Source organism: Anser cygnoides, chromosome 5, assembly GCF_040182565.1.
Source record: "Anser cygnoides isolate HZ-2024a breed goose chromosome 5, Taihu_goose_T2T_genome, whole genome shotgun sequence".
Classification (NCBI taxonomy): Eukaryota; Metazoa; Chordata; class Aves; order Anseriformes; family Anatidae; genus Anser; species Anser cygnoides.
Window position 1 is genome coordinate 9,711,143 of NC_089877.1, and position 22,478 is coordinate 9,733,620.

At 47.1% G+C, this 22,478-nt stretch overlaps 1 protein-coding gene across 1 annotated transcript in view; it reads left to right on the forward strand.

The window, feature by feature from the left end:
• Positions 1–4,845: 4,845 nt before the first annotated feature.
• Positions 4,846–22,478, forward strand: part of LGR4 (leucine rich repeat containing G protein-coupled receptor 4) — a 75,586-nt gene continuing 57,953 nt past the window's right edge. Inside the window, exon 1 of the mRNA XM_066997454.1 lies at positions 4,846–5,476. Coding sequence (XP_066853555.1) covers positions 5,286–5,476 — 191 coding nt within the window. The 5' untranslated portion in view covers positions 4,846–5,285. The remainder of the gene's footprint in view (positions 5,477–22,478) is intronic.

Here is a 22,478-nt window from a genome sequence, read left to right on the forward strand (position 1 = left end):
GACTATAGGGCTGTTGGTTATTAGCAATGCTGTGTTAATGACCAAGCAAAAATACTATAACCTACTTCGGGCATGATAATTGTCCATAGTCCATAGTTTGCCTCCTCTTGAAAAACTCTTCTGCTTTCCCCCTTTAAAAATGAAGGAGAAAAGCCTACAAAACTGAGTTGTATTCTAATACGTGCTTGCCAAAAAAGCCTTCAGATTAGACACATGCTAATCATTTCTTCCCGCTCTTCAAAGAAGAAAGGCGTATTGTTGCACGTTGCAAGACTTGGGGAAACTTCCTCTACTAATTTCAAAATGAGCTGTCCTCAGATACCTATTATGATCTTAGTATCTGTTTAGTTCTGCCACTTGATGTATTGATAAATCTTTCATATGTAGAAGCGTTTCTGTTAATGCAAAAAACAGAGTAAAATCAATACATTCTGATATTGCTGGGTGATCATCTTCAGTTTTAGAAAATACTGCTTTGAAATGTGTCTTGTTGAGAAATTGTGATGTTTAAATAGTAATTTCCTCCCTCTTACAATTAAGTTCCCTCCCCTTCTTCCATCATTTTAATAGTACTTTATTTTCCTGGCTTGTTAATGTGATTTGATAGCACAGAAGGCAAATATGATTATCCAAGTTAGCCAATTTGTGTGAAGTTACTGGACTTTTGTCCGTCATGAGTCTGATGATCTAAAACAGATGATAAGTTCTTCCAAGTTTCTTTCTGATTTCTCCTTTGCTATTTAGAAAATAGATCTGTGGACTGCAAGGGAAAAAGAATAATAAAAATAAAATATTAATAATAAAAAGGAAAGTTAAAAAGTAAAAGTAAAAAATAAAATGTTGTCTTCCTGAGCAGTGTTGGGCTTTGTCCTGTATACTTCAAAAGGTGAGTAAAATCACCTGCATGTGGTTCTTATCTAATCACAGCTCGGCTTCTCTGCCCGAGCAGCACAGTAGTATTGTCCGAATGAAATCTAATCTGTGTTGGAGACAGGCTGGCTAGCAGCAGAGCAGTCCTCACAGCTCTCATCTACTCCAAGCGGCAGTAAGTAAAATGCAAAGGTTAGTGATTTATTGTATTACTTGCATTTCGGTAGCACCTCGGAGTCCCGGTTTTGAATCAGGATCCTATTGTATTTTGCAATGTAAACACGGTACAAATAGTTTGGCTCCAAGGAGCCTCAATCTATTGCTAAGAAATCATAGGTTTAGTGACTGAAGAGAACCAAAGTGAAAACACAGTAGACAATTACAAAAACTTTTTTTTCCCCAGTTTCTTCTGTAACTTAATTTTGAGCTTTTATTTATTTATTAATATCTCCAAAGGATACAAAAGTGAGTCTGGCTATCAGCACAGACAGGCAGCTTGAGATGCAAATACCCATGTCACCTGTGGTAGCCTTTTGTTTGTTTGTTTGTTTTTGTGGTCCCAGGCGCGCTCCGTAGTTAATTCGGTGTTGCTGATGCTTTGTGAAAGTATGAGATGTGTACAATGTGTCTGAGCGGCTCCCGGCAGTAACTGTGTCACACTGCAGTTTGGTAACTGTGCAGGGACAGCTTTAGGTGAACGTGAAGGCATAGTCAAAAGAGAAGTCCAAAGTAACTCTCATTAGACAAGGAGAATGCTGCTAGTTAAGTAATTTAAAAATAAAAAATAAAAAAGGAAGATCAGGATAAAGCGTGACAATTACTTCTGGGAAGTGATACTTGTCTTTGAAGATTGTGATCCATGAAGCACTGACAAATAATGTCACTTGGTGCCTAGTGTCCCCCAAAATTTGCACGTTAATTTCCGTGTCCTGTCTGGCATTTTTGGCATAAATGCCATGCTTTTGGGTCATTCTCTCAATGATGGCCGGTGGATATATATTCTGAGTAGCAATGCATCAGTGACCGGTCCATTTGCTCTCCTTCACCAAAACTATATTTGCAATGTGTCCAGACCCCTTGGAAAGCATCAGCATTAATGAGTGTCAGATCCTGAATCTGTACCAGACCCTCTCCAGTGCAAGTATCCTCTGACTTTTAGGCCTGGTGGTGATTTTAAAACTTAAAGATGTTTTTTCAGTTTTTATATAACCTCCTCACTATTTAACGACAGAGGCGACATCATAAAAAATATTTTCCAAAAATTTGACTGCTGGCAAACAAAGCTGATCTCTGAGGTGGAGAAATGCTCGTGGCCCCTAAGGGACCTACTTGTCTGGATTTTGCCCTGCAAATGTTGAAGGGAGGCCTTGGATAAAGCTCTGCTGAGCTAGGGCTACTGGTTGGCAGGAGAAACGTCGCAACCTGTCTGCTGTGACCAAAAAGCCAGCATGTTCTCTTGAGGAACAATAGCTCTGTGACGTTTTCAGCTTTCTGGTTTGTTTTGCAGGTGGCTGCATTAAGCTCATGCTACAGAACACAGCTTTAATTTCCCTGTATTGCAAGCCAGAAGGAAATTATAGGAAGTAAATTGTTGGGGGGGGGGGAAGGGAAGGGTAGTAAAAAATTAGCAGAGAGAAGAAAATAGTCCCAAAATAACTAGTGTATGCTTATGCCCAAATTTTTGAAGATATTTTAATAGCTGATAAGTAAATTTGATTATAAAAATTACTGAACAGTTACTTTCCCTTCCTCCATACAAAAATACAAACTACTTGAAATAAGGCTCAAATTTAGCCCTTACACCTGGTTATAGGAAATCTGAAGCCTGTCGGGTTGGGCACCTTCTCAAGAGCTTTTCAGGGTACCAACTTAAAGTTAGTCCTAGAGAAACTAAAACACCTTCAGATGAATAAATCCTTTATACTGCTTCAAAATATGAATCAACTCAGATCTGCTGTTTCACTGCAGCGTTTGAGGGAGTCAAGAGCATCAGGGATCCTGCCTTGTTAGATAACGATGAGGAATTACTCGCTGTAACAAAACAAAAATAACACTTGTGTGGATTTTCAAGGCTCCAGGTACAGGGTTATGGCAGTTACCTAGTCATTTCTGAGAACACGCCAAAATAAGATATTTGGCATGTACACAGCCTGACTTGGATCAATAGAGGGCATCTGGGAATGTTATCGGGTTAATTTATACTAATAGAAAATCCAACTCAAAATCTATGGGGTGCATATCCCCTGCGACTTCACTGGGGATGTTCTGTTACCTATGGCTTAAAAATAAATAATTTGCCTTGCTAGTGCAGCCGAATGTTTTGGTAATAAAAAGAGCAGAGCACGTAATTGCTCCTTTACAAGATTCAATGTGTGCTTTTTTTATTTTTTTCTTCCCAGAGCATTAGGGTTATTCTGTGATGATGATGGGAAGTTTATCAAGGGAGGTTTGTTTAATAAAGACCTTAATCAAAAGGATTACTTGTACTACATGTACTTGTTTTGCAGCCCCTTGGGAAAGCCCATAGGGCCTAAGGACTTCAAAGCTGTGCCCAGAGGAGGGCGAATGAGGAGTTGCTGCTGAAGGGACGGAGGTCCAGGGGAGGGCCAGGCGAAGGATGGTCAGGTACCAGCTGCCAGCAGGTACAGCGCTGTCTCTGGCGTGTGTCTGAGCAGGGGGACACCTGATGAAGGCATAAAATGAGTCAAAAAAAAACCCAAACCAGTGGTGATGAGAGGTGACTGAACTTCTCCATCAGCAGTGAAAAAACATAAGTGTATGCTTGGTGAGCAGAAGTTTTCCACCTGTGGTCTTTCACCGATGGACCGCTTTGCTAGAGGGGGCTCTGGCTGTAAAAGGCCCAGGTAGCGCCAACCTTATGCACAGGGTATTTTTGTGGGGAATCACAAGGCCGGGTAAGGGCCAGTTAACCTGCTGCAGCTCAGAAACCTATTGAATTACTGCCAAGTACATAAAAAGCCAGGTGACGCTCGGATCCAAACCGTGGTATCGGGCAGGGAGGGGGGGCCGCTGGCAGGAGAGCTGCCCGCTGCCTGCTGATCTTGCGCTTATGGTACACCATCTCCTTCCTACGCACAGCCCAGCTCACGGGGCCGAGGGTAGCTCTGGGGATACCCCAGCAAGAGGCAGGTCACAGAGCCAGGCCGCCAAGTGCTCGCACTCCCTGCAGGCAGCCCTTGCTGCAGGGGGTGCCACAGGCCCCGTGCCTTTGGAAGCTGAAATACCATTTACGCGTACAGGTAACGTTTCATTATGAGCATTTTTTTTTTTTTAAATAAAATTCCTCTCCTTTCATTCAGTATACGAGTTGTGTATCTCTTTCCTTCGCTCTCCACGTGCTGTTTTTAAACTGTGAACCTCGGGGGCCTTGCTTGTCTGCATCAGCTTCTCTCGTGAGGTAGACGAAGGTGTCGTTACGGTCGCTTTCTGGGCAAGCCTTTGGCCTTACCAAAGCAAATCTCTTTTTATTTATTTATTTATTTATTTATTTATTTATTTATTTATTTATTTATTTATTTATTTATTTATTTCTTCAGTGTAACCGTTCTTCTGAAGTCTCAAATTGTCCTTGTGTTTCTGAGCCGTGCCAAGGCTTGGGTCGTCGCCCTCGTTATCTCACTAAACTCGGTTTAGCCTCTCTCAGCCCTGAGGCGTTATTGCGGCGAGCTGTAGGGGTTTCCCTGCACCACCTCCCCACCGGACCTCCAGGGCGCTGCCGTGGGGCCGGGCCGGGCCGGGCCGGGCCGGGGTCGCTCCGCGGCGCTGCGCGGTCGCGTCCAGGCCGCGGGGGCACGGCGCGGAGCCAGTGCCCGCCCCCGCTGCGCCCCGCCCCCCGCCGCCCATTGGCCGCGCCGGGGCTGCGCTTTGCATATTCACGAGCTGCGGGCCAATGGGGGCGCCGGGGCGGCCGCCTCATTAGCATACGCACCTCGGCGCAGGGCGCACAGCAGCAGCCGCCGCCGCCGCGGCTCGCAGCGACCCAGGGCCGGGAGGGGCGGGCGGCGCCCCGCAGCCCCGCAGCCCCGCCGCAGCCCCGCGCCGCTCGGCGGCCGCGCTCCCTGGGGACCGCCCCGCGGCAGCCGGCGATGGCCGCCCCCGCGCCCTACCTGCGGGGCTGAGCCGGGCCGGGCCGGGCAGGGCAGGGCAGGGCACGGCGCTGCATGGGGCGGGCGCGCCGCTGAGACAGCCCCAGGGGCGCCGCGCCGCGCCGGCCAGCACCGGGCTGGCGGCCGGAGAGGGCTTTTTTTTAAATTATTTATCGCTGCTCGTTTCCGTGCTTTTAATTTTTTTTTTTTAGCTATTGTTTTCATTATTCTCGCGTTTTTGCGGGGGGCCGAGCCGTGCCGTGCCGTGCCCCGGCGGGCGGGCGGGCGGGGGGGGGGGGGGGGGCGGCGATGCGGTGCCTCCTCGCTCTGCTCGGCCTCGTCGCATGGGGCCCGGGGAGCTCGGCCGGAGGGCCCGGCGGCGGGGCCTCCCCCCCGCCCTGCCCGGCCGCCTGCAGCTGCGACGGGGACCGAGGAGTGGACTGCTCCGGCAGGGGGCTGGCCGCCGTGCCCCCGGGACTCAGCGCCTTCACGCACGCCCTGTGAGTGGGGCCGGGGGGCGGGGGGCTTGGGGCGGGGGGGGGCGGCTGCGGCCCCTCCGCCTTTAAACCCCGGGCAGGGGGCGGCGGCAGGTGGAGGCGGCCGGGGACCCCCGGTGGCGGCGGTGTGCTGCGGGCCGGCCGGCGGAGGCCGCGGCTTCCCCCGCGGGCCGGCCCCGGGAGGGAGGGCAGGGCAGGGCGGGGGGCTCCCTGCCGGTCCCGCGGCACGGCCTCGCGGCAGGGCCGGGCGGCGGCCCCCGGACCCGCGGGGCTGCTCGCGAGGAGCCGTGGGTCCGGCCCCGCTCCCCGCGCCGTGCCTCGCTCCCTTTGTTCGGCAGCGCCCGAATCTGCCCGCGGGTCACCGGAGGCTCCGGCCGCTGAGCGGGGTCCCGGTTTCCCCGCCCTGCTTGGCCGAGCACCAGGCCCTGCTCCTGCCCGCGGGCACCGGGAGCCCGCCTGCGAGCCGCCGCCGTGGGGTGCCCGGCCGGGGGACGGAGGGAGCCCGGGGCTGGGAGGCCTCAGGCTGGCTGGTAACCTGCCTTCCGTGGCCCCCCAGGCGAAGCGGGGCTGCTGCCCCCATGTCAGAAGCTGCTTGGAGTGTATTTGGCGGAAGCCACGTTTGAGCGCTGGGTTTTACGGCTCCTGCGCCGTCTGGCTGCCTCGTGAAATGGGATCGGTACATCCCTGCGTGCCTGCAACACGGCATTTGCCGGCTAATGGGTGCGGGTTGTCACAGCCAACACCCATTGCAGATAAGGTTGCCAAAGAGTTTCAGGTGTAGCTTCCTACTTTCCGGGCAGGTAGGTTCCCAGAAGGCTTGTGCTCCGGCTTATGGCCAAAGCGAGAGGGGACACACACACACATGGAGGGAGGGGTGTTTGTGTCTGCCTCGCTTGGCCCAGTTTGAAAGCGAGCAGCAGCTTCGTGTCCATCTCCTGCTGCGACCGTGGAGGATCCCCACTTGTGTCTTGGCTCTTGTTTCCTCATTTACAACATGAAAAAATGGGTGCCTTCGTGGCACTTCTGCGCTTGAATAAGCCTCTGTTGCAGCACGGCTGCTGGAGGTGTAGGGTATGCACAAAGCAGTTTTGTAGGCCATAGAAAACTCACTTCTGAACCTGCTCGGGCTGTGCAGCGTGCAGCTTTGCCAGAGAAGCTGAATTAGCTTGTGTGGAGCAAAAAAAAAAAAAAAAAAAGTAATAAATAAATCGCACCCCCTAGCTGACACGTTGGTGTCACGGTCAAGCGTCTTAGCGACACGAAGAGAAGAAAGCTTCCCCGTGCTCCGTGCCTGGCAGCACAGCTACGCCAGGAAATCCCCTTTGCATTGCGACGGGGCTTTTTTTGATTATAGCCATGGCAGCAGAGATGGCTGAAGGAGGGCTGCAGGGAATGGGCTGCGATACCAAGGGCCAAGTCATGCCTACGTTTTTGGCTTTGGCCGGGAGAGAGGCTGGGAGCTGTTGCTGACAATTAACCCGAGCTGGCAGCCAAGGACTTCACAGGCAGCGGGGAAGCGTGGAAGGGAGCTGGCATTTCTGTTTTACTACTCGTGTTTTAATTTCCCTGTGTTCATTTCAATAACTTAACGTAACCTCCACCCGCGTTGTTAAGGCAGCGCCGTGTTCCTGGGGCCGCAGTGAAGGGCCAGGCGGCGACTCCTTCGGGGCCTCGGCAGCGTGTCCCTCGGGACTCCCGGTCTCGCCCTGCGTTTCCTTCAGCCGCTGACCACGGCATTGCATGTTCCTGCCCTTCGGTGGCTGGTGGAAGGTCCAGCAGACCTCTGGGGGGATGTGTGCTGGGCAGGGAGGCCTGTGGGGATGGCCATGGGGATAGCCATGTCAGGCCCCGCGGCGCTGAGGGACGGGCCGACCCGCTGGCAGGGCCTGAGGAAAGGAAAGGCAAAAGCGTGCCCCCAGCTGCCAGCACCTCGTCTCGTCTCGGTGGTGGTGCTGGGAGGTAGGAGAGCCCTGGGGGGTGGCAGGGGGCTGGTGGTGGTGGGAGGGGAGGAGTGGGGAGGGAGCCGGGAGGACACCGCCGGGGTAATTGCCTGGTGCTTGTGCTGGAGGTGGCCCTTGGCTCTGCGTAATTTAGGTGGGTGTTTATGTAACGCTTAATTACCAGCTGCCTGGCTCGCTGTTTGTGAAGGTTGTGATTTTACTTTGTTGCAAAATAACTGTCGTCTGACAAGTTGATATGCCTATGCAGTAACGTCCAAGTGTTTGTTTGGCTTCGCTAATCAGTGCCTACGTTCCCCATCTTTGCTGTGACATTTCACATCCTGCGTGCTAGAAAACTTCCACGTTAATGGAAGGAAGTTACGGCAGGGCGTGCTGATGGTGCTTCTGCTTCCCGTGGGTGCCCGTCTGGGAAATGAAATCCCTGGTTTGGGAGGCTGATGCTTGCGTGAGTGCTCTGCAGGAGACAAAAAACAGATAATCCTAGATAATGGCTTCAGGGATGTCTTAAACGGGCCTGGCTGTTTCAGGGGCTTGCCTGACAGCCGTCGGTGATGCAGTCCCTTCACAGGGCCTGCAATTATATTTTGGGCACTTTAAATATGAAAACATTGCAGATAACTTTCTTTCTAGTGCCTCTGATGAACTTGACCAGGATTTCCCTCCCCCCACCGCTACTCTCATATTTTCCTAGTGGCAGGGTCCATGGCTTTAATTTTTCTTCCCTGGAGTTGCAAAGGGAGTGCTTTCAAGCCCCTGGTGGCCCTGCAGTCTTAACGCTTCTGCACAACGCTGGGCACAAATGCTAGAAACAGCACACTTGTTTATGCTCTCTGCTACCCTCCCTTTGTGAAGCAAGCCCACAATCGCTGCTTGCTTTTGTTTTAAAAGCACTCCAGTTTTGCTGGCCGTGTTCTAGTGTTCCCTCCTTCCAAATCCATTGCCTCTCAAAAACCTCAAATCTCCTTTATCCACTTCTCCCACAAAGGATAGTCCTCTGCAGGATGGAACAGTCCTCTTGGCTTTTGTTTTTCCTAACCCATCTATCCTACTTCTGGCAGCCTTTCTGTGTGCTGTGTTACGCAAGACCTCCGTACGATCAAGGTGTCCAAGTTCAGAAGGATTCTGTTTTAGTCATTTTGTAACACAGGCTGGTTCAGCAACCGTAGAGAGCTGATTGCCTTTTCAGTATACAGACTAAGTAGAAATACCCTGCTGTCTCACGTTTGAGTTAATTTCCTGCTGTGTTTATGTATAAATGGCAAAATTATATAGTTCTGTTTGGAATCAGCAAAGCTTGAGTGTTTTTGTGTCTTTCTTTCTGGTACTTATATTTTTTGTAGAATGGTGATGCAACGTGGTGGGTGGATGTGAGATGTGGCCTCCTCATATACCGGGCACCAACACGTGGACATTGAGCATCCCGCTGTTGTCAGATAAGCATGGTCAAGACCTGGCTGAGGTTCTGCGAATGGTGTCTCGCAGAGTGGTTATGGTGAAAAGTAAGGATGTCCAGACCCGGCCTTGAGTCTGGAAAACATAGCATAATTGCTGCCCTGCTGAGATAGAGAAGCCTTATCTAATTAGAAGGTTTCACAGTTGCACTGTCTAGGTCTTTGCTTGCATTCGCTGTGTGCTGGTGCTAGGATGGCAAGTAATAAAACACTCATTCTGTCTTTTGAGAAACATGCTTTCCATAATTCTTCAGGAAAGGTACAATCATGCCATTTTAATACACGTATTTGTGTTAATCAGCAGAAACGTTGTTACCCTGCTTTACTAACCCCTGGTGCTGATGCAGCCCCACTTCTCTGGCTGCTGCAAGCGGACAGAACCCGGCCCTAAAGCTGGCAGGGGCTTTACCTGTCCCTCATCTCGGAGATGCTGGAGGTGGCTGTGTGCACCTTTCAGCCATGGCACCTCTCTGGTCCCGGTGCTGCCGCCGTGGCATGGTGACATGCAGCTGGCACGAGGGGACCGGCTCTATCTGCGTGACGTTGGGCTGCTCCGGGGCACGAGAAGTGGTGCACAGAGAAGTGAGGTTGCTGTTCCAAAGCCCGTTGCATATTTTTGCCCTTTTTATGTTCTCTGTTGGCAGCAGACTTTGTGTTTGGCCACTACCCCTCTTTCTCTTTTCTTCCTCCCTGAAAAAACCCAATGCCCCACCATAACACATAATTTGTCAGGTATTTGGCGTGTGTTTGATATGTTGAGCTCATTTATATCAGCAATATGTCATTTCTTGTTTGGTGCTTACTGGCAGAGGCTCATAAATGTGACTTGGGGGAGCAAATACTAAGATAAGTCTGCAGTGTGGAGGAAAAAAAAAAAGGTTGGACTTTAGTGTAAGCAGGTTTATGCCAGTAAATAATTAGCTAGTTCTCGAGAGGAATTTACTAGTAACTATCTGCTTGAGATGGAAAATATGGAAGCTGTAATATAAGGACTCAAAAACAAAACAAAACCCAAAGAAACCTCCTCCGCAAGGATCTTTATTTGTTTTGTATTCTACATCTAAGCCAGCAATTTTTGCAGAACACAAGCTCTTATTTACCCAGAGAAAATTACTGGCCTAGATTTCGGAAGGGCTGAGCACCCATACCTCGTTTTAGAGAGGGTGGGAGCTGCTGGGCTCGGGGAGGGTCTCTGAGCGTCAGTCGTGCTCTTCCCTTCCCTCTTCTCTGCCACCCTTGTGCTTGTTCCTAAAGATCTCCCTTGTGTCGGGAACGGATACGAGCTGCTGTGTTTATGTGCTGGGGAATTTGCAAACAACTGGGATTTGCCTGCTTAGTGTTTCCCAAACAAGCAAGGGAGTGAAATGGATGAGGCTCTTTAGCTTCGGTGCTGTGTGTGGGACTTCACGGCCGGCAGCTATCCCACCGGGATCCCAGTGGGGTTCAGGCTGCGCTCTGTGCTGTCGGGGCCTGGCTTTGGGGCTCTTCAAGGAGGAAGTCCAAAGTCGAACGCAGCCTGGGGGAGAAATCTGCACGATCCTAGAAACAGGAGACAAAGGTCGGAGAAGACACACGAGAGGATAAGACAGGAGAAGAAGCCATCCCGACATGATCAAAATGATCAAAAGAAACCTGTAAACAGAGGCTGAGGATTTAAATGTTAGGAAGCCTGTGTTAGCAGAGGTTTCGAGAGCATTTCCACATGTTAGAGCTCCCCGGCCACCCTCCCTACCTGGAAGACTGCGGCAGTGGTGACCCAGGGTTTTGCTACAGGGAAATTCTCTTCCGTAGTTTTTCATACCCGCCTTTCAAGTACTGCTGCAGTTTTCTGATAAGATATTCTCAAACTGTGGTCAGAAAAGAGATTTCTGTACATGTGATATTGGTTCTTAATTATTTCCCACTGCGCAGTTGCCCTACAGAGCCCTTCTGGGAACGTGGGTGCAGCTGTGAACACTTCCTCTGCTAACACAGAAGCAAACAGCTCAGGGGGTGTGGGACAGTGGCTTAGGCAGAGGAGAGGAGGACCTCGACATCATTGTGTAAGCACCATCCTCACTAGGAAATTGTGCGAAAGCCTTTCTGTCAGAATCGGGTCCAGATTCATTTGAGTTTGGGACCCAAATAAAGCTGTGAAGTCCCAATGGAGAGCATCTAGTGTTTTATGTGTTGGTGCTTGGAAAGTGTAATTAAATGATGCAGAAACGGCATGTGATCTACCTGGCAGCAGAGTGGACTTTATTTTTAAAAGTGCTGAGTTACCGCAGCTGTCAGCGACTTTCACCGAAGTAGGAAGTTTCCAATATTTTCAAATCTTATGTCATGTATTTTAAAATACATAACTGAAATAGTTGTCTGTGTTTCGTTTTACTGTTGAATAATTTAACTGTTCCAGGACTGTAGCAAGGCCAGAACTCACAGAAATGCACTATAGTGGCTGAGAGATGAGGGGGGGAACCAAACCGGGTTTCAGCTTTATCCTGAATTTGACAGCACATTCTGCGTAGTCAATAAAATGACATTGTTACTGATATACATCTCAGAGAGAACAACAGAGCACTGTATCGGTCTCAAAATGAGCGCTTGAGTTTGGGTGTCTTTAAAAAAAAAAAAAAAAAGATGAATTAGAATACATAACAGATACATAACATAACAGATAACTGATGGCTTTATGCATAGTGTCAATCGATGTGATAACATGTTTGGGGGAAAAAAAAAAGCAGATAGCTACTCTTGAGCAGGTGATATCTGTGTGTGTGCCCTGGTGGAGCGGGGTCTGACAGCTGTGAAAGATGTTTGGCTTTGGAAATGAAGGACATCACCTGATGAACTGTTGCCAGCCTCGTTTTCCAGGTGCTTTTTATATTTACTCTGCATACTCACTGAATTACAGGGGAGTCATATTTTTCTTAGGTGGGCCGTTCACTCGTACGGTGTGCCTAGAAATTAGTAAAATTCTCTTAGGGAAGAGAATTTCAACTGTAACTTTTTTTGTAAACATGTTAAAAAGCATGTCTGGATGATTTCATTTGGTATCTTGTCAGATGAAAAATGATCTTCGCTGCATGGCAGAAATAAAATGACTTCCTTACAGGCTTTCCTTGTTTGTATTTTGCATTCCCATGTAATGAGTACAATTGGCTAAGGACACCTGAAAAGCAATGAGCATGTGGAACATAAGGGCAGTGCGTTTCGCACTGTTGAAAAATGTTTCTCTTGTTTCTCAAGCGATGCCACTCTTAAGCGTAGCCAGATGTTTGGTGCTATAACACAGGGTAACTCCTGAAACTTAGAAGGTCTGTTGCTGAAATGTGATGCACAGTATGACAGTAGATTTTGTTGTTGGCCAACTCTGTTATCGATAACTGCACATTTAATTAAAAGTTCTGCTCTATAACTTTGCCTGTAAGTCCTTCAGACAATGATCTGTGATTTTTTTGACAACTCCGCCTGAAGGTTTTGATACAGGGAAGATGAGTATTAAGCAATTTTTCAGTCTGACTTTTTTATCACCTGAAGTTGAGGAAATATTGAAGATAATTGTGTTCAGGAGTAAGAAAACTGTAATGAAAATGGAGGAACTCTTTAAAATACAGAAATCAATTCCTGTGAGTCTTACATTAACGGTGCAGGAGGAACCTCAGACCACCTCTGTGGTCTGGAGGGAGGGAGGGAACAGGAGTGATACAGGCGGTGGTGTGATTGGGGTAGGAAGAAAGACACTCGCCATGAGAGCAAGTGCTATTTCTTAATCTTGAGGAAGAAATCAGGAGAAATCCCAAAGGGAGGTTAAGTTGTTGAGAGCGTTGTGAGGAGTGCCCTGAGAAATCGGGCCTTCGGAGAGCAAACAGCTGTCTTTGCAGCTCTCAGTTGAGCGCTTTATTATTTAAGTATGATTATTTAAGTGCTGTACTTCCTTCTTTCCTCTCCCCCAGCCAGTGCTGGGGGAATGCTAGGTCTCACGAGGGCTTTTCTTCACCCTGAAATCTTTGAGAAAGTGTGTTGGGGCTTTCGAATGGTGCACAATTAGCAATGAATCATAAATGGATGTGCAATTTCTGAGGTATGCAGGGGAGGCCTAAACCTGTTTAATTTAGCTTAATGATGCTGCAAGCACAGTTGTGTATTTTATAACCTTGTCCTGTGAAAATGTGTTGTTGTTTGGGAGTTCTCCCATTACCTTCTGACATCCGCATAGCTGCACATGAATAGCCTGACCCGGCGTCTCAGCGGGGAGACCCGCGTGGCTGTGCTTTCAATAGGCGTGTTACTGACAAAGAAAACATATGGGATGTTTCATTCCCGTCTTTGCAAGCAGCACGTGGGGCTGTGAGGGCACAGGCCTGGAGGCTTCGGCCTCGTAAGCTGGCCGCGAGCTTTGCGGGGAGCTCGCGAAACGCTCCTGCCAAGGCCGTCGTGCCTCGCGTGGCCACGTGTGGCTGAGGGGAGGGAATCCCAGGTGGACAACAAACCATCTCGGCAGCCAACGTCAGTAACGTGACCATGTCTCTGAAAGCAGAGATCTGGGTGTGCGGGGCCAGGTCTCAAGAGCAGCTGATCCCTCTGCACAGAGACCTGCCCGTGCTTCTCGGCTTGGCAGGGCTGGTGGATCCAGCTTGGCTCAGCTCCAGCATGCACAAGCTTTGAGAGAGCCATCTTCTTTCTCAGGAGGCATGGTTGAAGGCGAGAGGAACGTATTGGTTTTGAACCAGAGGAGACCTCCTTTGGACCAGGAGTTGTGCCTGCGGCTCTAAGAGAACTTCACAAAGCTGCAGTCGGCAATGATCTACGGACTCCTTGTTCATCTCTCCTGGTTGCGGTTTTGCTCACGTGGCTGCCCATCTGGAGCACTGACTGCGCACCCAGCTGTGGCCTCGCTGGGCATCTCCTTGGAGTCCCCAGTGGTCTTCATGGAGGTTGCGGTGGGGAAGGAAAGGATAAGATCCTGAACAGCTTCACATGCTATGGGGCTGTGCTTTGAAAACGTAGCTGCTGCTGGTTTGGACCTGGATGGGCTTCTGCCTTCTGATAGTTGTTACTGCTGGTGGGTTTAACACTTGGATTTGGGAAGGAAAAAAAAAAAAAAAGAGAGAAAATGCATGTGCTAATATTGACCAAACTGTTAATATTTTACAGAACTAGTGTGAGTCTTGTTAGGTGTAGAAAATCCATGTCTCTTCCAAGGGCAAATGTGCTAGCACTGAGTGTTTAGTGGAGGCATTACATCTCTTGAATATCTAGGTCAATTATTTTAGAATTGACGTGCTCTTCCTTGAAATCTCATTTTCAAAAACTCCAACTAATTTGTTTACGTGTTTTTTGTTACTGTTTTTCACCATGTTTCCCACAAAAACAGCTCTCTGGTTTCCAGGTCAGAAAACGTGCAGTATCCTGATATTTATTTTTTTATGCAGGTTTTTGATCTCTTGTGAGGATAATAAATAGCAGTTGCTTACTGCTTCAGCAGAAACCTCTGCAATTGTGCAGCAGGGCCAATTCTTCCTTTGTAAAAACACTCCTGAGTAATTGTACCAGTAAAAAAAAAAAAAGAAGACTATCATTTAAGCAACAACATATCAAAAATCCTGCCCCAGAGTAGGACTGCTTGCACTGTTGTCTCTTCATTCACATAAGACAAATTTTTGTGTCCTGATACTATCATCGGGAGAGATTCCATCGCACATGGGGTTGACATGTATATCCAAATACCCTGGATATTTGTTGGACTTGTCTAACCAAGCACATTCCACAGTTCCTTCAGGCAAAGTGCATCACTGGGTCTCAGTTCATTCAGTGCCGTCATGAACAGAAAATAGGGAAATAACAATATTGAACATCAAAAATATCCTTCCCAATGCCATTTTTTCATCGAGTTGAGTTCAGTAATGGGTTTCCCGTCTTGCTAGAAAAGGACCAGTTGGATTCCATAGGCCATGCTGCTGTGCAGGTTGCTCTACACCCAGCTTGTCCTTCGCCATCGTCTCTTGGATTCGACAGCTGCTGTTTCAGCTCCCTGCCACCCAAGCCCCTGGCAGGGGACAACACTCAGGGCTTGCTTCTTGCTCGGGTCTGTCTGGCAGCACCGAGGCCTTTGGGCTGCGCGATGTGGGGCTGGCAGGGAGCTCTGTACAGTTTGAGCCCCTGTGATCTGTTGTCTTAGCAAGTGTGCCAGATTGCTCTTTGTCTGTGTAAGCTCAGTTGGTATAATAAATGTAACAGAAACAAATGCTTCCACCACGAGGCATGTAATGTGCATGTAGCTTAGTAATCACGAAGTTAAGAAATTCTGCCTTAGCAGGGCAATATGAAATCATCTTCCTCCATGAGCTTCACTTGTGCTAGTGAAGAATAGGTGGTCATACGTGCCTCATGCTACTGAAAGAAAATGTTTAGCTCCCTTGCTTTGCTCCCTGATGACCACAAGATGTGTACTTGAACGCCTGGGACTTGAGCATCATACCCATCCTGTCTGGCAGCCTGATACCCAAAGCACACGTACTGCCATACGTTCACATTGCTTTTCTGGTTTGGGGCTGTTTTATAGAACATCACGTTAATTGGCAAACATCTGTGGATGTATTAATTTTGCTATGTCCTCTAAAGCCACCTTGCTCTCGCTGGAGTGGAGTCCCCTCACTTGTTGACAGTACAGCTCAAAGAAGTCTGAGCTTTTTTCTACAACTTTAGAGCAGTAAATATTAGTCATGACAAAAACGATTATGCATTTGCCTGCATGGAGCTGGACCTGTTGAATGTCCAAGTACTCAATGTGTACTTTACTAAACTCTAGATGACTTTTTAAAATGACTTTTTTCACTGTCCTGTTTGTGTGTTGCAGCATTGAGGATTGATGACATTGCTGGGTTATCCCTGTTCTCTAGCCTACTTCTTTTCAACAGGTGCTAGTTGAACGTGACTTCCACCTGTAGCTCCTGTGCAGTCAGTCCCCGCTGGCTTCTCACGCTTTTGAGGTACTGGCGAAACCAACTCCATGGTATTTATCCCAGAATCATCTAGGTTGGAAGAGACCTCCAAGATCACACACACATAAAAAACAAACAAAAACAGAAACAAAAACCCCCAAAAATCCAAAGATGGTAAATCAGAATTCATTTTGCTCTTATGGAGAAAAAGGACAACAAATCTGTAGTGCCTACAATTGCTCATCTCATTTTAATTAAGTACATTTTTAATTGTGGGTGCCCTTCTTGAACTACCGTGCCAGGTTGAAAAGTGGCTTCTGATTTTAAGACAACAGGTGAATCACAGCACAAATCACCAGCAAAGATGCAGAGTATTTTGTATGTGACCATCTTCAATATTACAAAAGTCCCTGCACTTCTGATTTAAGAAAGAAACCCTAGAGTAGCAACACGTTGCTTCAGGGTTGGAGTCCTTCCTGTATGTTTGTAGTACAGAGCAAGGTGTATGTGTGGTGGTGGGGATCGCTGTGCAGACGCTGTTTGGGTTAGCTCTGTACCTCCACAGAAACGTATTGGTACGTAGAGATACAGTTTGGAAAGTTGATCTAAGGGATTTGCTGAAGGGGTTAAGAGGCAAGCAATTATGAAGTTGTTAAAAGTTTTGTAAAGGAAGCAGAACAGTTCTTGCAGCACAACAGTGTTAGCAGACGCTTCTTTTGAGGCCGATAGCAGATCTCTTAACAATGCATATCTCCAAAAATATTGGGAAAGCCTTAAGGTTTGTCTACTGTAAACATTTTGCTTCTCTTTTGGAGCTCAGACTCGCAAGCATGGGTTTATATGGGATTTTCTTCTTAACCTTTCATTACTAAATAGTCTCTTTTAGATTTCCCTGAACTGCATAAAAGTGCATACTCTGTATGTGCTTTGTATTTTTAAAAGCAGTTAGGGCATAGTTTATTTTCAGAGAATATATGCAGATCATCCGAGAAGCTTCAGTGAATAATAACCAAGTGTTTGTGTAATTAAAAATGCAAGCAAAGCCTACTCTGATGCTGTCTTGCCAGCAATAAGGCATTGCTAATGCCTTAGAAAGGCTCTTTGCCCTAGATAACGCAACTCGCATAGAAGGAGGAGATTTTGTTGCAGCTTTTCTTCACAATCTTTTTGGGTTGTTCAAATGACTTTCATTAGGTTTTTTCACAGTAGCCCAAGGCTTTTGAGGAACTGCTAGACTAGAAGCTCGTCACACTTGTTCCCATATGTTGCAGTCATTTGAAGAAGGCAGTTTCCAAAACACGATGGTGGTTGAAGCACAACAAGCATCTTAAACGTTGAAAATCTCGGTCACATTTTAAGTATTTTTAACTGTTGAAAAGATGCTATCTGGGGAGAGATTAATGAGCAATAAGTAAACTATGTTGGATCCGGGCTTGCAGAATGCAGTTTAACTGCTTTAGGTTTCAGCACACTCGTTTAATTACTGGGTTACTGCATGTTTTCTCCGGGGGGTGGAGGGACGTATATATGTGTGTGTGTAGGGGAAGTGTATACATTTATACAAAGAACACGAATTAACTTGGGGGATACTGTGTTTGTGTTGCCTAAACAATCACACTTTAGATTACCACTGCCTTAATTTCCTTTCAAGAAAATTGTAGATAGGTCTTGCTATCGCTTACACTTGATTACTTCAGTATTAAATTCCCCTGTGTGATTTAACATGCATGAGCTTAATTATTCTTTTCTGGCCTAGGGAGAGATTTCCTTCCAATAATTACCTTCACTGCCCTTTACCCTTCTGCACAGGAGTTTGTTTGGAGAGCCGTAGTTGCTCGGTAAGCAATTCCAAACACGGCAGTGCCTGAAGCTGTCTTGGAAACATAATTTATACCTTTTACATTGCGTGTTAAGCTTCGTTTCACCGAAGCACAACTACTAGGTGGAGAGAATTAGTGAGTTTTAAACGTTTCTCACTTCACTGAAGGCAGTACGTGTTCACCAGAAAAACACTAGTTTGCACCTCCCTTTTATACTGTGGTGGGGTGATTCAGGTAAAAAGGAAAGGAAATATAAATTAGCGACTAACATCTATTAATTCAGCCATTTCTTTTTACTAGCAACTGCTGTTTAGTCATATACTATTTAAACGTCAAAAGAGAATGACTCCTCATGAGCTGGATGTGATGCAATGTTGCCAGACTGATCGCTCCTGCGATAGCAAAGAAATACATATTTAATCTGGTGGAAATTCTCAGGTCTGCATCTTTCTGATTGCTCATCATACTGCCCTTCCTGATATGTAGTATGGAGGAAAAAAAATACAAGTGGTAAAGATGGGCAAAAATAAAGCAGAGAAGTTCTTTGTTAAAATCTTTTTATCTTAAGTCAGTGGTAGTTGGAGGAGGCATGACTTCTTGATTGTTTCTTGGAGTGGGTGGTACAGAATTAGTTCTAAGAGCTTTGTGCTCTGCAACTTGTATTAGGCTGTACACTATACAAGATACAGCCTGCTCTGTCCAAGGGATGTGGATGCTGCCTTCTCTGCCATGGTTACTGTTGTAGTCCACACGTAACTGTTTTGTGGTAAATAGAGTAAAAAGCAGCAGAAATACCTTTCAGATATGGTGGTGACTCTGAGATGTGTTGGTGTTTATTGTGGGATCTGACACCGTAAGTGCAGAGTGCTAGTTCAGATCTGGTTTCCAACTTTATAACACTTAACAAATTAAAAGAGAATAGGGCTTACCAGTCCCAATAAAACCCTTTCACCCTCTTAATTTTTTGGGGGGGGTTAATTTTTTAGTAGTATCTTTTCACAGTTTTGCTGGCTGTAGATTGGAAAAGCTGATGGTAGTAAGGGATGAAATTGGTAATGAGGGAGACGGTGCGTTGCTAGCCCTTAGGTGTCCGTACCTGGGGCAGGTTTCGAGCTGCACGACAAGTTTTGCTGGTCCCAGCTTACTGATTCAGTAAAACAGTCTTTAAAGGGAGAAGAAACCAGACTGGATTGAAATAAGTGAGAGCAAGGAAAACCAGATGTCTTTATTAATGGAGCTTGGGGTATGTGCTTTGTCCAGCTCGCATCATCCTTTAGCGTTCTGTCTTAACAATAACGTTGTTTTTTCATCAAAACATAATGTATGTTGATCAGTGGCCTTGAGGTAAGAACTGGGGTGTGTTTCCCTGCCCATGTGATAGTTATCATGGAGCAGGAACACGGCCGTGTTCTTTGTGTGGAGAAAGCTGAGGAGACACAGGTTTGCAAGTCCAATTTTCTTGTTTGGATTCATCTGCCAAATGCATGCTGCCAGGAAGATGCACATGCGACTTCTGTCTACAGGCAGGCTGGAAATACAGACAGGTTACTTGGTTGCCTTTTGTGGGTCTCTTGCTTTTCCATCACACGTGCATTAGATGTGTTTGTATTATAAAAAAAAATAAAATTGATCCTATGTACATGATTAAACTTGACAAGCCTTAATCTCTGTTGCAAAGAGTGTGGGCTAGATAGTTCATGTGGTAGGTCTTTGTTTCTCATGTAAATACTTGTGATGTTGTATTTGCATTAAGTATGCTGTTTTTCTCTTGACAGTTTACTGATAAAAATCTATTCAGTTTTAAATATAAGTGTAGTCATGTAAGTACTAAGAACAGTGTTAAACTGAAGAGAGAAATTGACCTTTTCAAGAAAATAACTAGTAATAAGTTCTTCTTTGACCTCATTTATTCATGACAGGGGCAGGCAGTGGCTGTCGGTTTTTGTCTGAGAGTTTCTGAGGAAGATTTCATTTGCTTTTATGATTTTCTTTCAAAGAAATAGAAAATACGCTAACAGCTCTTACTTCTTTAGATTCTTGTGTCAGCAGCAGTAAGCGTTATTATCTTTTATTGATATTAGGGGAGAATCCAGAAGTGCAGAGCTCTACTACTGAATTTGTTTAGCACAGCTATTCAGCTTGGGCTGCGATTCCTGACCAACCAAGTCTTGCTGCCAGTTTCCCCCGATGTGCGGACAGCTGTAGCAGCAAACCCTGCCCATGCTGATACAGCTCGTTCTGCTTGGGCGGCGGGGCACCGAGCAGGGACGGAGGGATCCTGTCCTGATACGAGGGCAGCTTTGCCACTGTGAGCAAAGGGACAGTCCTCTGCCAATCTGTGCTACTGCTGCCACAATTCCACTGGCAAAGTGTGCCTTTTTATTTATTCTATTTGTTCTTTTCAGGCCGTAGCTGTGTGTAGGTAGTGAGATCTATCTGTGTTGGATGCTAAGCCATGCACTAGCAAGAGGCAGGTCTTCCCCTTTGTGCTCTACCTGTAGAAAAAAGCTCCGAGTCTGGGGCTTTTTTGGGGGGCCAGGCAAGAGGGAGCGGGAGGTAAGTCTTGGTTGTCTTTTTTACACTGTATTGCAGTGGCATGTGTTACTTCCAGTGAGAATCTGTGTGCCTCGGTATGCTGTATAATGTGTAGGGGATTACTTGGGGTGGTTTGGAAGTTGGTTTTGAAATGTGTTATATCAGAGGCTCTCGTTGAGATATTTTTTGTAGCTGATGCATTGGATGCACTCGGGATGACACTTGATGTGCATTGTTGGAATTTAAATTGCTGTTCTTTCTGTTTGCTGCTGCTCTTGAACTCCTCTGGTAAATAATGACTGGAATTGCCAATAACAACGTGAGAGCAAACTCCTGCTTGAACGATGTTGAAATTCTGTCAAGGCCAGTGCTATAACAAGTTGTGATAAAGGTTTGTGGGCAGGCTTCCTAAAAATGTATGCTTAGAGTTAGGCATTAAACCAAATCATGCATATATTAGAATCATAGAATCATAGAAGCATAGAATATCCCGAGTTGGAAGGGACCCATAAGGATCATCGAGTCCAACTCCTGGCACCACACAGGTCCGCCCAAAAGTTTAGACCATGTCACTAAGTGCACAGGCCAAACACTTCTTAAATTCAGACAGGCTTGGTGCAGTGACTGCTTCACTGGGGAGCCTGTTCCGGTGTGCGACCACCCTCTCGGTGAAGAACCTCTTCCTGATGTCCAGCCTAAACCTCCCCTGCCTCAGCTTGACACCCTTCCCACGGGTCCTGTCACTGGTGATAACAGAGAATAGGTCACCTGCCTCTCCACTCCCTCTCGCAAGGAAGTTGTAGACTGCGACGAGGAGTCTCTCTTTCTTTTTTTTCTTTCTTATCTTTTAGTAGAGCTATGTCATATTTCCTTGGAGTAGAAGGAAGCAAGAATGCTGTGGGGAACAGGTGATAGTTGTCTATTATTTGTTGGGCCTTAAATCAGCCATCTAAGGCTGATTTAGATGCCACCTACGGCCTGAGCAGCTCGCAGGACGAGCTTTGTTAGCTGTTGGGTCTACCTTCTGCGCCTGCTGTCCCTTCCCCTCATCGCCTCGCCACTCGCTGACCTGCCAAGCAAGCTCCCACGTTAGCTTGTCACTCGGGCTGGTTTTGGGTGGAAAAGGGCTGGTTTGGGTGGAAAAGGGCTGGATGTCCTGCGCAGCCTACACCCACGAGGAGGATATTTTATAGGGGTTTTCTTAAAGCTTTTATGTTTGCTGTTTGGGGGAGAAGTCCTTTAGGAAAAGAGCTGCTGTTTGGTCTCACACAGTAAGTTTCTGTAGCTGTAAAGAGTTAAAGGGGCTGTTTAGCAGAGACTGCCCACATTGCTGCAAAGCGGCTGTGACGTGCTGTTTCACATAGAGACGCTGATACTCCAGCGGTTCGGTTGTAACTAACGGAATACAGATGACCTTCATCTGTATTATATACAAGCCGGCGCTGAATCGGCTGCGAGGCCACCAAGACCAGCAGGGTGTACCCGAGTGTGGACAAGCGCTGGTGTTTGGGCAATGCCAGTGCTTGGCGTTGCGGTCCCCGCAAGTCGGCATCCATATCGCAGCAGCTTCCCCATCTGCCCGGGCCCAGGGGTGCTTCAGCCGCATCCCCGCCGGTTGCCTGCCTTCTGGGAGCTGCTGCCTTGTGGTGGACGTGGGCGAGCTGCTGTAGCTATGTCACGTTGATGACCGGCTGGATTTTTTTTTTTCCCCCCTTAAAATAGCAAGGAACATAGAGCCAAGAGGGGACGCAGTAAACTTGGACTTCTTTCTATTGCCGATAATATTTAAAAGCTGAAATGTAACAGTATTTCGGTTGTGAATACGTGGAAATTGTGTATACTGCTTAATGTGTTTCAGAAATCCCTGTTACTTTTCTTCCTTAAATACAAGAAAACAGGCGTGTAATGCCTCATTGAAAGGAGCCTGTAGGGGTGCTTTGTGAGGGTCTTAATTAAGGGCTTTGAAAGACTAAACAAAAGGGAAAAGAAAATGCTACAGGGTTATTGTTATTCCAGCCCATTGGCTCAGCTAGCTGCCCATCCATTGGTGCCTTCTGTCCATTTGGAAGCTGAATGACACTTTTGTTCGTGGTTAACAGAGGTGAAAGAAGCCAATTATTGGCTGTCTTTTCCACAGGGCAGCTGCAGACGGATTTAACTGCAGGCAAATATGGACTTTTCTGCCACAAGGATGGTTGTGATGACAGTTAGTTTTGTGGAATTGTATGAAAGAAAACAGATTTTTTTTTTTCCCCTCCAGTGACTTGTGTAGATGTTTATTGAAAACTACTGTGAATATGCTGGCTTGGAGTGGG